This window comes from Rhamphochromis sp. 'chilingali' (genome assembly GCF_963969265.1).
Source record: "Rhamphochromis sp. 'chilingali' genome assembly, chromosome: 6".
NCBI classification, from domain to species: Eukaryota; Metazoa; Chordata; class Actinopteri; order Cichliformes; family Cichlidae; genus Rhamphochromis; species Rhamphochromis sp. 'chilingali'.
In genome coordinates this window covers 14,184,323-14,198,400 of record NC_137933.1, presented here as the reverse complement: position 1 = coordinate 14,198,400, position 14,078 = coordinate 14,184,323, and the positions used below count along the sequence as shown (strand labels likewise).

At 42.7% G+C, this 14,078-nt stretch overlaps 1 protein-coding gene across 2 annotated transcripts in view; it reads right to left on the bottom strand.

Annotated features, from left to right (window-relative positions):
* Nucleotides 1-14,078, bottom strand: part of fbn1 (fibrillin 1) — a 73,277-nt gene that overhangs the window by 38,995 nt on the left and 20,204 nt on the right. For both annotated transcript variants that reach the window (XM_080884234.1, XM_080884235.1), the window contains exons 8-28: nucleotides 13,461-13,658; nucleotides 12,329-12,454; nucleotides 11,124-11,249; nucleotides 9,948-10,100; nucleotides 9,490-9,690; nucleotides 8,902-9,054; nucleotides 8,704-8,823; nucleotides 8,493-8,618; nucleotides 8,152-8,274; nucleotides 7,133-7,255; nucleotides 4,894-5,046; nucleotides 4,336-4,389; nucleotides 4,075-4,200; nucleotides 3,864-3,989; nucleotides 3,656-3,775; nucleotides 3,160-3,297; nucleotides 3,003-3,053; nucleotides 2,777-2,902; nucleotides 2,461-2,688; nucleotides 2,241-2,366; nucleotides 811-939 (exon numbers count right to left, since the gene is read on the bottom strand). In XM_080884234.1, coding sequence (XP_080740360.1) covers nucleotides 811-939; nucleotides 2,241-2,366; nucleotides 2,461-2,688; nucleotides 2,777-2,902; nucleotides 3,003-3,053; nucleotides 3,160-3,297; nucleotides 3,656-3,775; nucleotides 3,864-3,989; nucleotides 4,075-4,200; nucleotides 4,336-4,389; nucleotides 4,894-5,046; nucleotides 7,133-7,255; nucleotides 8,152-8,274; nucleotides 8,493-8,618; nucleotides 8,704-8,823; nucleotides 8,902-9,054; nucleotides 9,490-9,690; nucleotides 9,948-10,100; nucleotides 11,124-11,249; nucleotides 12,329-12,454; nucleotides 13,461-13,658 — 2,826 coding nt within the window. The remainder of the gene's footprint in view (nucleotides 1-810; nucleotides 940-2,240; nucleotides 2,367-2,460; nucleotides 2,689-2,776; nucleotides 2,903-3,002; nucleotides 3,054-3,159; nucleotides 3,298-3,655; nucleotides 3,776-3,863; nucleotides 3,990-4,074; nucleotides 4,201-4,335; nucleotides 4,390-4,893; nucleotides 5,047-7,132; nucleotides 7,256-8,151; nucleotides 8,275-8,492; nucleotides 8,619-8,703; nucleotides 8,824-8,901; nucleotides 9,055-9,489; nucleotides 9,691-9,947; nucleotides 10,101-11,123; nucleotides 11,250-12,328; nucleotides 12,455-13,460; nucleotides 13,659-14,078) is intronic.

The following is a 14,078-nucleotide window of genomic DNA, read 5'->3' as shown; positions in this document are numbered from 1 at the left end:
TACGTTATTTCAGTCAGCCTGCAAACCCATTCAGTACCACCAGTTTATGATTGTAGTTCTGCCCACATTATTTCCATTTCCAGCTGCTTTTTTGCCACAGCAGTAAATTTTGCTTTGCCAATTTCTGGCTAATTACGGCTCTTCACCAACAAAATTATTGACTCTCACCATTTTGTTTGTATGACTTTTCCAAGATATTTAATCAAACGGCATAAAAAGGCAGACCAGAACAGAAATAGACCATTTTTTCACTAGAGTATTAGAACTTGAAGCTTCAAATAAAATTCATTTTGGTTGGGCAGCTGATTGTGTGCGGGTCCTTCGCGTGCAGGTCAAGTATAGCATTTAATAAAGAGCTATTATGGACTAGCTTTGTCAAGCAGTTGTGACCACATTGGGCTGCCCAGACTAGATGCTTTCAACACCCCGCGGGGACTGAAATTAAGTGAACGAAACTTTCATTTCATTTCGATTACATCATCTTCTTCAACAGTGAGGTCCTGGTCTGGCATACAAGCCTAGGCACCTCATCCAGAGATTATGACCCATGGGGGGGACGTGAAGGAGGTGGCAGGCCGTCACTATACTTTTCAACCTGGCTGTGCTCCACTCAGACATTGTCCCTTTAACAGGGTATATGAGAGAGCTGTTAAGGACATCAAATTACTCAGTTATGTCCTGACAGATGAAATGATTTCACATGAAAGCATGCTGTCGTCTCTGCATATTACTGAACCGGATCATATGAAGATGAGGGGGTATGCATAGTCTGAATCCTCAGGTACTGCTGTGTGGGGATTCAGTGCTCACCCATGCAGTTTTTCATCATCATGAAGCCACTCTCGTATCCTTCAAAGCACTCGCACTCAAAATCTCCAGGCGTGTTCATGCAGGTGCCCGGTCCGCACAGGTCCGGTGAGATGCGGCACTCATCGATGTCTATAAGAAAGGAACAGAACAATGCAGCAAGTTAGATATTATCCATAAAACTGCACTAACATTCACGAGTAAAGAGAGCATATTTAATGTATTTATTTATTGTAACATAAGTAAAAAATAAATAAAATAGAGAATTTATTTTAAGCGGAGGGCAAATTAACATATCAAAGCACAGAACGCTTAAAAATAGTCGACTACATGAAAGTTAAAGTATACAATAAGATTAAAGGGCCAATGAAAGCTAAAGGTCTGATCCCTTTTGACTTGAATCCACATTTTGAAACACTTAACTCAAACCATTTGGGCTGGGATTTCCCTCATATGGGGTTAAAGGGTCCCAGATATCATTTACTCTGTCTGGGCCTATAAATTATTTCAGAATAAAGAAATAGAACTTAAAGGCATTTAAACCTAAAGTGATGTGTGCACAGTGTTGCAATGTAGCTAACCAGACTGCAAGGACCGGCTCCAACAAGTCCCCAAAGCTAGCCAGACTCCCATTAGACTGAATGAGATGAATGGAGGCAATGTCTTTGCAACACTTTGTTGTAATTAGTGCTGGCAGAGGGATTCAGAGAAAGCGGAACTGATGAAGGATGGTTAGACTTGCAGAGACATAATGGAGCAGCTGACATACTCCAGTCAACAATAGAATTTTAATTGTAGCTAAAGATTATTTTCATTACAGATTAGCTGTCAAAAATGTTCAGTAAATCATTCTTTCATATATGTGAGAAATACTGAAACATGCTGATCAGTGTGTGACCAGAGCCCATCAAGTAATCCATTAAGAAACTATCTAAGAGTTTATTTTACAATGAGGAGGAGATGTTGCTCCTGAGTAATGGGTATTGTTTGTGGAAGCCAGCTGAGGGGCAGCCAATCAGAAGAAAGCAGAACGCTTAAATAAGCAAATGCCCTACAGACGCTCGCTGTTTAAATATAGAGGTTGAATCAGAGGTTGAACAGGGCGGGCCATTTATATGGATACACCGTAATAACATGGGAATGGTTGGTGATATTAAAGTCCTGTTTGTGGCACATTAGTATATGTGAGGGGGCAAACTCCTCAAGATGGGTGGTGACCATGGTGGCCATTTAGAAGTCGGCCATCTTGGATACAACTTTTGTTTTCTCAATAGGAAGAGGGCCATGTGACACATCACTTATTGGTAATGTCACAAGAAAAACAATAAATGGCCCACCCTGTATAAACTACAATAACAATAAATTAAGAATTTATTTTAATGCTTTCATGCCTTGACCAAATGATATGACCAATCAGCTTCAGTTCTACTCACCAGTACAATTCCTCTCATCAGAGTCCAGAGCATAGCCGTTATCACAGCGACAACGAAAGCTACCAATAGTGTTTCTGCACCTCCCATTGGAGCACAGCGTGCTTATCATCCTGCATTCGTTTATATCTGAGGTGCAGAACAGAGAGATTAAAGACACAGGTGAGAGGTAGTTGATGCAACAACCAATAGCAGTCTTTGCTATTTGTGAACAGTGCCACACCTTTAAGGAAGGGCCTGCCGTTAATGAAGTCACCCCTGTGCGAGAAACCTCGGCCCCGAGGACAGAGCTGGTTAAATTCCGGAGTGCCTTTTTCCGGGCATTCATCGCATTCAGGGCCCCAGGCCACACCCACTGAGCAGCAGCAGGCATCTACACGGTGCCGCCCCGGGATAGGAGTCCCGCAGCGCTCATCCTCATGAGTGAGGTAGCACTGCTCCGTGCGCAGGTCTGGATGTCACAAACACACATTTAACATGTATTTGATATAAGACTATGACGCGCTATAGATTGCACAAGTATAAAGGACAGCTACTACCGATGCACATCCTGCCACTCATGTCAACAGTCATTCCTGGAGGACACTGGCAGTAAAAGGAGCCCGGTGTGTTGACGCATTTGCCATTGATGCACACTCCAGGAAATACCTGACACTCATCCACATCTGAAGGTAAGCAGAGAAAAAAAGCATCATCAATCTGAACATTACAGGAATAAGAGTGGAAGTCTGATTTTCCAGAACCCAGCATCAAAGCAGCACTTACCCTCACAGACGTTTCCTTTGACTCTAGCAAAGCCTCTACTGCAGATCGGATCTAAACAAAGAAGGGCACATAACACGGTCCAAATCAATGAAGTCATCGGTTAAAATAAAAACTATATAACATAAACTCATATCTAAAAAAATCAGCGATTGTCCACCTTTTTCACATTTGGCACAGGGGCTGTTCCAGGCTTCTCCCAGTGTGGCACAGCAGTGGGATTTCAGTGTGGCCCCGTTGATGTTGACCTCACACCGATCATTGATCATCTTCAGCCAGCAAGTGCTCTTAATAGTCTCTGGTTTATCAAACAGACCTCAGAGTTACTAGATAATCAGTTTACATGAAGTAACTTGGATTTGGCTTTATATACAGTATGACACAGTGCATAATATCGTTTACATTCAATTAATCTCCTTTGATCGTTGGAAAAAAAGGAATGTGCTGATTGGCTTACAAGCACTGGCGTAGCACTAATTTAGGGGCGATGCATTGGGTTAAGGTTCAGCAAAAGTGAAGCAAATTTTCATTTTTCATCTATAATGATCTAATTATAATTGGTAGGACTGAATCAATCCATACTACAGTGTACCTTTTTTAAACTTTTTTTCAAATACACAAAAAATCTATTGGTAATGTATTGGTATAATACTTACCTATGCACTCCAGCCCGGTGCTGTCCAGGGAGCTACCCGCTGAACACAAGCACACAAAGGACCCTTGGCTGTTCACACAGTCCCCATTTATACAAGGGCTAGACTCACACTCATTGACATCTGTGGGACACAAAAATGAGACAACAAATCTGAGACACGGCAGATGCAGCTACACTGCGCCGCACAAGGGAATGAAGGGGTCTCTGACCCTCGCAGACGTCTGTCTCGGGATCAAAGCGAAATCCCGTCGAACACTGGCAGGAGAAACTCCCCGGCGTGTTCCGGCACTGACCATTTTCGCAGAGCAGCCGGTTCATCAGACACTCATCGATATCTGAAATCACAGACAGGGACGCGTGACGACACTGGCTTTTGAGATCAAAGCTGTAGACAAGGACATTACAGAACAGTCCACCCACCAACACAGCTTTTCCCTGTCAGGTCTACTTCAAAACCTTCATTGCAGGTGCATTTGTACGTCCTCAGCATGTTCTCACATACTCCGTTCTGACAGATGTCAGGGTCGAGGGCACACTCATTAATATCTGCAAAAACAATAAACCGCTGAACATATCTGCAGGAAAAAAAACCAACAAACTCTAAAAAAAACCCCTCTTAAATATGCGCAGCACCACTTGGTTTCAAGGTTGTCAGTGGTTTGAGCTTATGTATTACATTACCTCGTCCATCACCGGTCGTTCCGATGCCAGTGGGGCACAGAGCCAGGAACTCGGCTACAAACACACACACCACAATTTGCTTGAAAAAAGCAGCAGCAACAACAGCAAAAGAAGTAATATCACATTTGCCAAAAGCCATTTAATACCATGTCATTATCCATTTACACGCTTTCTCATTTAGCTTAGATGTGTACAAAACAGGCTCTTAATGTGGTGCAGCTCTGGCATCTTTTGATACCGAAACCTTAATTGGCACAACTAATGAGAAGTGACTGGATTATGTGTGTGTGTGTGTGGTTGTGGACATGGGTTTGTGTGTGTGTTTGGTGGCTGTCAGTGTTTCCAAACTGCGGGAATCACCGTCAAACAACTTAACTTCATATTTTTGTGAAATCTAAGCTGGCATGCAGAGGAGATGCAGTGTTTCATTTGGTCATCCTCACATCAACGGGTGTGTTTCGAATTTTGCGCAAACTGTGTCTGTCTGCGTTTGCATCTGTCAAGCAGCAGGAGGTGGTTCTATATGTGTAAAGGTTGGGGCAATTTGAATAGCCGTACCAGAGCTTTGTGGTGGGCACGGTTGGCAGGGCTCTCCGTAGGCGTATTCTGTGCTGGCACAGCAGCACTCCGACTTGGTCACAGCCCCAAAGAGAGGCTTAACACACTGCCCTCGCTTGTAGCCGCCGTAACACGTACTGCGCATGTGCGTGTCTGTTTGAAACAAAAATAAGACAGACAGCATGTGTGTGAGAAACCGAGATGAGGAAAGAGATCTCGAAAGAGACCGAAGACCAAGCAAAAGAGAGAGAGCGAGAGAAAAGGAGGAAAGAGGCCGCAGCTCCAATAAACAACAACACTGGCAAAACAAATGGTTGTTCTCTTTTCACAATATCCAGGGATTTGAGGAATTCTCTCGCACTGATATCATTCTGACAAATGTTCACATAGACCAAACAACAGCGTTTCGACATTTCTCACACAAAGAGATATCATTTATGAAAATGCAAAACAAATCTTTCAAAGGGCTCCTCCGTGGGACCGGAGCAGAAGGAGAGACAGAAAGTTCTTTGAGTGCTGATCAACATGTGCTCAGTAACTGCAGTAAATGTGCAGGAACAGCACAGGTTGATGGTAAAGGTTAATATGACGTGAATACTCTCTGCTTTATCACGTTCATCTTTGCTGAATTTTAGCACAGAATGGGAAAAAATATGTACGCTTGCTGGTAAACATCTGTAGACAGTTGTGGGATTAACCCATCTTACAAGTATGTTCAGTCTGTGCTTTCAGGTCCTTCGAAAAGTGGAACAAATGCTTTCATCACCGGCTTGTCCTTTGTTGGTTAAAACGGTCACATGTACTGAAGTCTTCGCCAAAGCACTTAAAGTTCTTTTACTTATTTCTTTCTTAATGTGCTGGTTGTTCCTATTAAATATGAACAAATTTTCAAATATTGACATCATGGTATGTACAAGTAATCAAAAGCAAATTTTCAGTCTGCTCTAAACAGTTTCAGACAATGTTTTCTGTTCTTGGACTTGTGCAGTACAAAGTCTGGAGCCAACCATCATTTTTCATATTTTTCTTACAAAGAGCCAGATTTCTTGTATTTTTTTTAAAGTGTTCTTGAGCAGTAGTTGTCCAGTCTTAATGGAGGTCTTACAGAGATTTCTTTGAACATTGGCTTCTTTTTCACTCTACACTCCTGTTTATGTGTTGTTTTCTTTTCTGTTTGGTTTGGAGATAAAGTATCTGAATTTCAGGAGCGGGACCTCCAAACACGCTCCTTCCGATTCTTATCTGTATATGATCCCCCAGTTCGACAAGGTTTTCGTGCCCCAGCCTCCCTCCCCTTTTCGATTCTTTCACTTCTTCACCTCTATGTAGTACATGGGGATCAGCCAGGCCCGGGAGCCGCCGCCAGTCCCCTTCGAAACAAACCGCAGCTCCAGGACATGGGCCCAGCGAGTGAAAATGCACATACGAAATAAAAAAATGCACCTCAAGGGTTGAACCAGTGTTGTGTCTACACATAACAGACAACTTAGCAAAGAGACAATTTTAAAGTGTATCTTTATGCACCTTGTTACTAGCAGTCTATCAAATATACAATCTACAAAAAAAGTGAAAGATAGTAAAGTTTAATGGGTATAAAACTGTTATTCTTCACCAACAAGGTGATTTCCATATATAGCCAAGCACTTTTCATATCTTGGTATGCTGTGCAGATGTTCTTAGAAACTTGAGGAAGTGAATGAACTTTCCTCAGAAACAACTTCAGTGAAAAGGTGGCTGTCAAGAAGTCATTATTGAGGAAGGGGTACAGGTATGCCAAATTACACAAGAACTGGACCAAAAATCTGGACCAACAGGTATTTGGGAGTGATGAGTACAAATCTGAAACTTTAGGTTTTTTGGTTCATCGGTAAGTACAAACGTCAAGAGGTACAACAGTCATGGATTGGCCTCCCAAGTGCCCGGACCTCAAAGCTGTTGAAACAGTGTGGGATCATCTTGACAGTACAGTCCAAAAGTTGGAAGAACTTTGAAAGAAGAGCTTTGAATGTCCTTCAAGAAGCCCAGAGAACTATTCCTGGAGATTACTCAAAGAGATTACAAGAAAGCTAAATAAGAGAGTTCAGGCTGTGTTGAAGAATAAAGATGGTCACACCAAATATTGACTTATTAGAATTGTACAAACTCAACTTTTTGCTTTATTTTTAAAAAAAGAAGAAAAAAATGGTGGGATTATTCTTGACTCTTGATCACGCAATTCACTCTAGTTCCATGTACTCACCAACACAGACCCGTCCATCCAGGCCCACTGCCATCCCGGCCATACACTCACAGCGGAAGGATCCCTCAGTGTTGACACAGTGGCCGTTCATGCACATGCCCGGAGTCTCACATTCATCGATGTCTACAAATAGAGACAAGAAAAAACACTTCTGTATATATCTATATCAAACTATATACCTTTCTCTTCACAATATTACGAGGTAAGAAGATAAAACAGATTGAAATAAATAACTGATTAAAAAAATGCAGCCACAACTCCTAAAATTTCAGCTTTGACTTCAGCTAAGAAAACGTTCTGTGTTCTCTTTGTTTTCTCACTGTGTTACAATAATTACGATAACGAGCATACACCATGATAAAGCATGCATGCTGAAGTCTGTGTTTATGAACGTATGTGTATGATGTGTATGTGTGTGTTCTGTTTGGGTGTCTTGGAGGACAGACAGACTGCGGAGAGAGACAATGAGGCCCCAGGGCCCCTTCAGACTGCACATTTCATTAATGACTGCATACATCAGCACATTTCAGCCACACTCTACTCTCCTGTTTATTTATTCTGTAATGACTTAACCAGGTCAGTGTCTCTGAAATCAAACGTCTGTGTCTGAGACCATGAAACTCTAGTTGCCATCTAAGGTTCGACATAGCTTCGGATGTTGGCATATACAATAGTTGTTGGCTATTACAGCATATTAAAGCACATAACAAGAAAAAGCCAAATCGTTTTTTCTTCTTTGCACTCAACAAGTTTAGGGCAGGCTGTCTGCTGAAATCTCAAAACAGGCGGGTCCCAACTATCCAACTATGTCCAACTGGCGTGCAAGGAAGCAAAGGGATTTTTCCAAGGCTTTTTAGGGGGATTTTTTTGCCCTGTGTGTTAAGAGTCATATAACAGAGCTATTAACATGCCAGAGAGGTAGTCATCCTCCAAGCTAGGCGAAAATGCAGTCAAGAGAATATCTTACTCAAAATACATTCTGCTGATGCTTCACTTTGTGGGCTTTTGGACAAACGTACCTACACACATGCGTCCGCTGGTGTCGAGATAGAACCCAGGTTTACAGATGCATCTGAAGCTCCCATCTTCATTGATGCACAGTCCATTGAGGCACATGTTCCTGATCAGACACTCATCCAGGTCTGTGGACAAAGAGGAACTAAATGATTTACCCTAGTTTACTCTAGTAACACTAGAGGTTTACTCTAGTAATAATTATTTTCAGTGATTGTGCATGATTTCACCCATTATGGTTCATGCTTCCACCACCTCTAACATATCCATGGTCCATTTGTCATAAATACTAAAGGAATCTTTACCCCATAGAGTAGTAAGTGACCAACATGAGAAGTTAACAGACCTTGACAGTTTTTGCCATCTTGAGAAATTTCAAATCCAGCATTGCAGACACAGTGGAAGCTGCCTTCAGTGTTCACACAGCGGCCATTGTTGCAAATACGACCATTGGCCACACACTCATCCAGATCTGGCAGGGAAAAAAGAAACAGATAGCACAATAAACATACACACTCTTAAAGTGCGCATATGTTGCATGTATGTAAATGTGTAACCTCGGCACTCGGTTCTGGTTGAGGTCGACTGGAATCCAGCAGGACACTGACAGATGTAAGAGCCGTCTGTGTTCACACATTCTCCGTGCGCGCATGGGTTCTTCTCGCATTCGTTATCATCTGGAAAGCAAGCATGAAATTTAACAGCCAAACGCATGCACTTTGAGTTTTGTGTTAAGAAAACTCGTCAGAACTCACCGATGCACTCTCCCCTTCTGTCCAGCCTGAAGCCCATGTTGCACTCACAGCGATATCCAACGCCTGGCGTGGGGATACATCTGCCATTCAGGCAGAGGTTACGAAAGGCCTGGCACATATTGGTGATATTCTGGGTTTGGATAATTACGGGACCTGATAGAACAAAATCACGCGAGCGTTTTTCGTCAAAACGTGAGGTAATATAACGAAAAATCGTATTTTTGTTTAGTTCAACATCTTAATTTACAGGAAGTGTAGCCAACACACCTGTTTCTGGCATATTACACATATGTAGTTTTACATTGCCAGATAAATCTCAACACTGCAGTAGTATAATAGTTGTGCAAAACAGTATGTCGGAATTTTTAAAGCCAAAGATTTTGGACATGTTTAATATAACTCTAAATACTACTATGCAGTTGTGTAAGGATGGTTTCTTTGAGAAAGGACACTCACTGCCATTCATTTTTTAGTTCAACGGTACCGGTTGTTTGTATATCAAAAGTTGGACGTTGATGGCAATCCAAGATCAATTGCAGGTTGAACATGCAAACATGAAGCAATCACGGGCAGAAAGCTGGGACATACCTGGCCTAGGTATAGGTATAGGTTCTACAGGTGGTCTAGGATAATCAGGCTGCACAGGTTGGACAGGGACCTTGATTGGAATTTGAGGAATGTCAGGCCCAGGATATGGAACCGGGTAGATGCTGGGTATGTCAGGGCTCCCTGGGACACGATCAGGTATCGGTGCACTGGGTATCTGAATGCACAGTTTCTGGTGCTCTTCTATAACAAGCATATTTGAAAAGCAGATAGAGGTTAGCTCTGAATTGTCTAGTGTGTGTGCGAATATGTGTGTACAAGTGAGTTTGTTTGTTAACTTGCATTTTATTCTTTGTAAAGTTTGTTTTTGTTGTTTTCATTGTAAATCTCCATAGATTCTCACAGATTTATTACATTTTTATTAAGAGCACTGATTTTGAGTATAATTAAATAACAATGCCACAAAGATCACAATACTTAAGCCATGTGAATGACTGCACCTGTTCCACGAATGGGGCACATTTCAGGGGTGGACCCATCAGACCAGCAGCGTCCACTATCACAGCAACACTGCATTTTGGTCAACAGCTGTGAATTTTGGTTGGCGCAGCGCCCGTTCAGCAGGCTGGCGTAGCAATACCCACCACGAGCATCTGTGGGAAACGACACAGCAGGAAGTCGGTTAAACTAACCGCGCCGCATGGAATATGGCATGTGCTGTCTGCGTGGTGAGCAAATTGGCAAGAGTACAATCAGAAAAAAAATTGTTGTTTTTGCTTCAGATTTTCCATCATTTGGAAGGTGGAAGCCACTTCCAATAGTCCTCATTTCCTATTTATATGAACCCTTCCTTCATCCTGCAGTTTTTGGCACTGTGTGCCAGCATGACTCACACTCAAGTTGCGCATTAACATAAATATATCATGTTTTGTTTCACACCCAGACCATCCGGGGCAGATTTCATGTGGAGAAAATGACAGCCTAAACTACAGATCGCTTGCTCCAGTTCGACAAGATGTCAGGCACAGAACTGCTCGCAAGCAACCACGAGGTCTTAAGGGGGTCGGGCGAGAAGTGTGACTGCATGAGAAACAGACGAAAATGTTTTGGGCAAAAGTTTTCTGGAAACGAAACACACAGACATTCCTTCCTCAGGAACACGCTCTCCTGGGGGGGAGTAATGTGACTGCATGGTTGCATATGTTTGTGCGTGTGTGCTGTATGCACGTGTATGTGCAAGAGGCTGCTCTGACCTAATTTTTTTCCTGCTCTGGTTTTAGGGCGAAAATGAGCTTAACTAGGAAGCATACAGGAGTTTTCTTTACGAAGACGCACATAGATTTAGCGTTTTCCAGCTGTGTAGAAAGTCACCTGGAAATAAGACTTCATTTTACTTCTCTCATCACGTGCTCGCCACAGCTTGAAGAGAGTTTAACTCAACAAGTGACTATTGACCTAAATTCTACCAGCTGGAACTTTGGAGAGCTTCCTTTCTCTGCTTTCAGTGCCAAGAAGAACCAAAATAGAGTGGAAAAAGGAAAGAGAATGAAGCAGCATCTTTTGCTTTGTCTCCTATTTTGTCATGCCTAATAATGACTGCAACTATGAACACAAGCAAATCACACGCAATGAAACTTGCAGCTCTTTGGAGTGGAAAAGCGGACAGGTGGACTCACCTATACACCTGGATCCATCCACTGAGGTATAAAAGCCCTGGGGACATTTGCAGAAGTAGCTGCCGACAGTATTAGAGCATTCACCCACACCACAAATACCTGGAATGTTTGAGCACTCGTCCAGATCTGCGAAAGAGGAGAGGAGAGGAAAGTGAAAACTATCTTGAAACGTGAATTTCTCCAAAACTAGAGCATGCGTTGGCAGGAACAATGGAAATGAGGCATTGTCACAGGATATCAAATCCAGGGACCTCCGTACCTCTTCTGTTAGCACCATTAAACACCAAACGCACACCATGGAGCACAAAAGTCTGCAGGAATAGCGCTGTGACTTCGACACATTTGAAATATTTCTTACAAAGTGCAGAAGTTTTCCAGTAATTATTTCTGGGCATTAAAATAGCACACATAAAGTAAAGAAGTGCCCGATTACCTTTACCTTTCTCTGAGCTTAGGCCTTGAAATTATTACATACACGCCTAACAGACAATACATTTCGCAGGATCGATTTAGGCCTATATTTGTGGACGAGTAGTAAAAATTTTCCAGCAAAAGCATTAAAATCCATGTGAGTCCCACAGCAGAGGGAGAAAAACGTGTTTTTATCAAGTAATCCTGAAACTGAGTCTAATTAGGATTCATGGTGCAGATCAACCATGTTGATTACAACTGACAGCAATAATTAATGCTAATAACGAATTTTAATAAGGTGAAACATTCAAAGCAATAAAACAGAAGTATTGTAAAGAAGAGACGTAAGTTAATGATGAGTATTTCAATAAAACAAACACAATATTAGCCTCCCAAATCTAATGTCCATACCAGACTTAGTTAGTCTGGAGCAGCAACTTACATAGTCTAGCTTTAACATTTGTATAGAAGGGGGAAAATTCTTTTCAAAATTCATCAGCATTTCTTTCAAACATCAAAATTGAGTGTTACATGGGGTTACTGAGAGAAACCAGAGCGCTGCTTTGCTTTAATTAGGCTTTTTTCAAGGGAAGGGCAAAAATGTGGCTTATGTGTGGTCTTTCCTTACAAAGTAATAATCAGACTACCACGACTGAGGTGAAGTTAACCACATCTTGGCGGATGTGGCTTTTAACTGTCTCAACTTTTACGGATTTAAAAAATATCCGAAAGTCTACTCTGTCATTCAAGCTGACACCGAAAACCAGACAGTTCATGGCTTCACTGTTGCTTACCTTCACATTTCTGCGAGATCTCGTTGAACTTGTGCCCAGCGGGGCATTTACATTCAAACGATCCAACAGTGTTGATACAATTTCCGCCTTGACAGATGCCAGGGATGGCCTGGCACTCATCCACATCTGTACATGCATATCACAGAATTAATACTCTAACACAGACATTATTGTGGTAAAATAAACTTAGAAGAGGAGCAGGAAGTTAATACACATGCTGACTGAGTTTAACGCACAAATGTGAACAGCCTTGGATGTACATGGGTCTGTTTTTACAGTCTCTCTCTGACTTTCCTGAGATCAACAGTATGACAAACGAAAAGAAACAGGGGGAGAGGAATTTCTCCAGCAGAATGAACAAAAACTGCAACCAAACTGGTAAAAAAAACAGGAATGAAGTGAATATAGAAAAAAAAAGGCTGACTGTAAAGCATCAGGTTCGATACATTTATGATCACACACACATGAAGACTAATGTACATAAAGATGTTGCTTGAAAGGAGGGTCATGATGACGCCATTTGTGAGGTGACCCGGACCATCAGGTTTGTGCAGCTTTCTAATCTGTTACTTTGTCAGTGATGCTGATGATTAAATGAAATTCATTTAATGAATGTGACAGACTAAAACGAAGGTCTCAGGCTGGAAACCTACAGGAGGCTGTGACCTGATGCTGTCTCAGAGTACTCCATGTTCCTCTGGGTCCTGGCTCAGGTCCGCCTCCCCTGCGGAGGTTCTGATGTTGTTGGGTCTGGAGCAGGCAGACACAGGGCCGTCTTACCAGAAATGAGCTCTCCCACGTGGCACCGCCACTGACCCGTGTTACTGACTCTGACAGTCCCGCCGCAGCGGGCGTCTGCGGGCATTCCATACACATGTGGGAGGCACTGCCACCCACCCCAATTTAACCCAATTAGAGCTAATCCTCTGGAAAAGGGATGGTGGGCAGAGCTCAGAGGGTGACAGAGGGAGGGGGGTGAAAGCAGACAAGGAGGGAGAAGGAGTTAAAGGAAAAGATGGCAGCAGCAGCAGCACACTACTCAAAGAACGCAGAGGGTAGAGGGAGAGTAACAGAGAAAAAGAAAGATAGGAAAACAGACTGGGAGGCAGAGACACAGAGGAATAGACTTTACCTTGGCATGCCCCGGTGCGGTGGTTTGGTATGAACCCTCTTCGACAGGGGTGAGGCTGGGCTGGGCACATCTCACAGGGGTGACCCCACGCCCGTCCCACTGTGGCGCAGCACAGAGTCTTTGTGCACACAATGCCCGTGAGCTGTCCTTGACACATCTGGTTATTTACTGAGGCAAAGCACGGCCCGGTGCGATAGTCTGCAGAGGTAAAAGGGTGATGTTTTTTAAACCCAAAGCAAAAAGACAGGTTGTAAGATTAGGCCAAAGAAAAAGGTTGAAGCTGGAGCTTAAAATCACAGAATATGAACATTATCCTGAGTGAGTGAGCGAATGGCTGTCTGGCATACACAAACGATCAAACTCAATGTAATCTCACATGACATCTACAACACACTTAGATTATAAGTGATAAAGGGCCTGCAGAGCAGACGGTAACGCACTCCATAAAGCATGCATTGTATTTTCCTGGCATTTTAATTGGTCTGGCTCTCAGGTGCACTGTTCGTGAGTGTGTGTATGTGTGCGCGTGTCTCTGTGAGTGTGTGTATGTGTGCGCGTGTCTGTGTGAGTGTGTGTGTGTATGTGAGTGAGTGAAAGAAAGAAAGAAACAAGAGATAG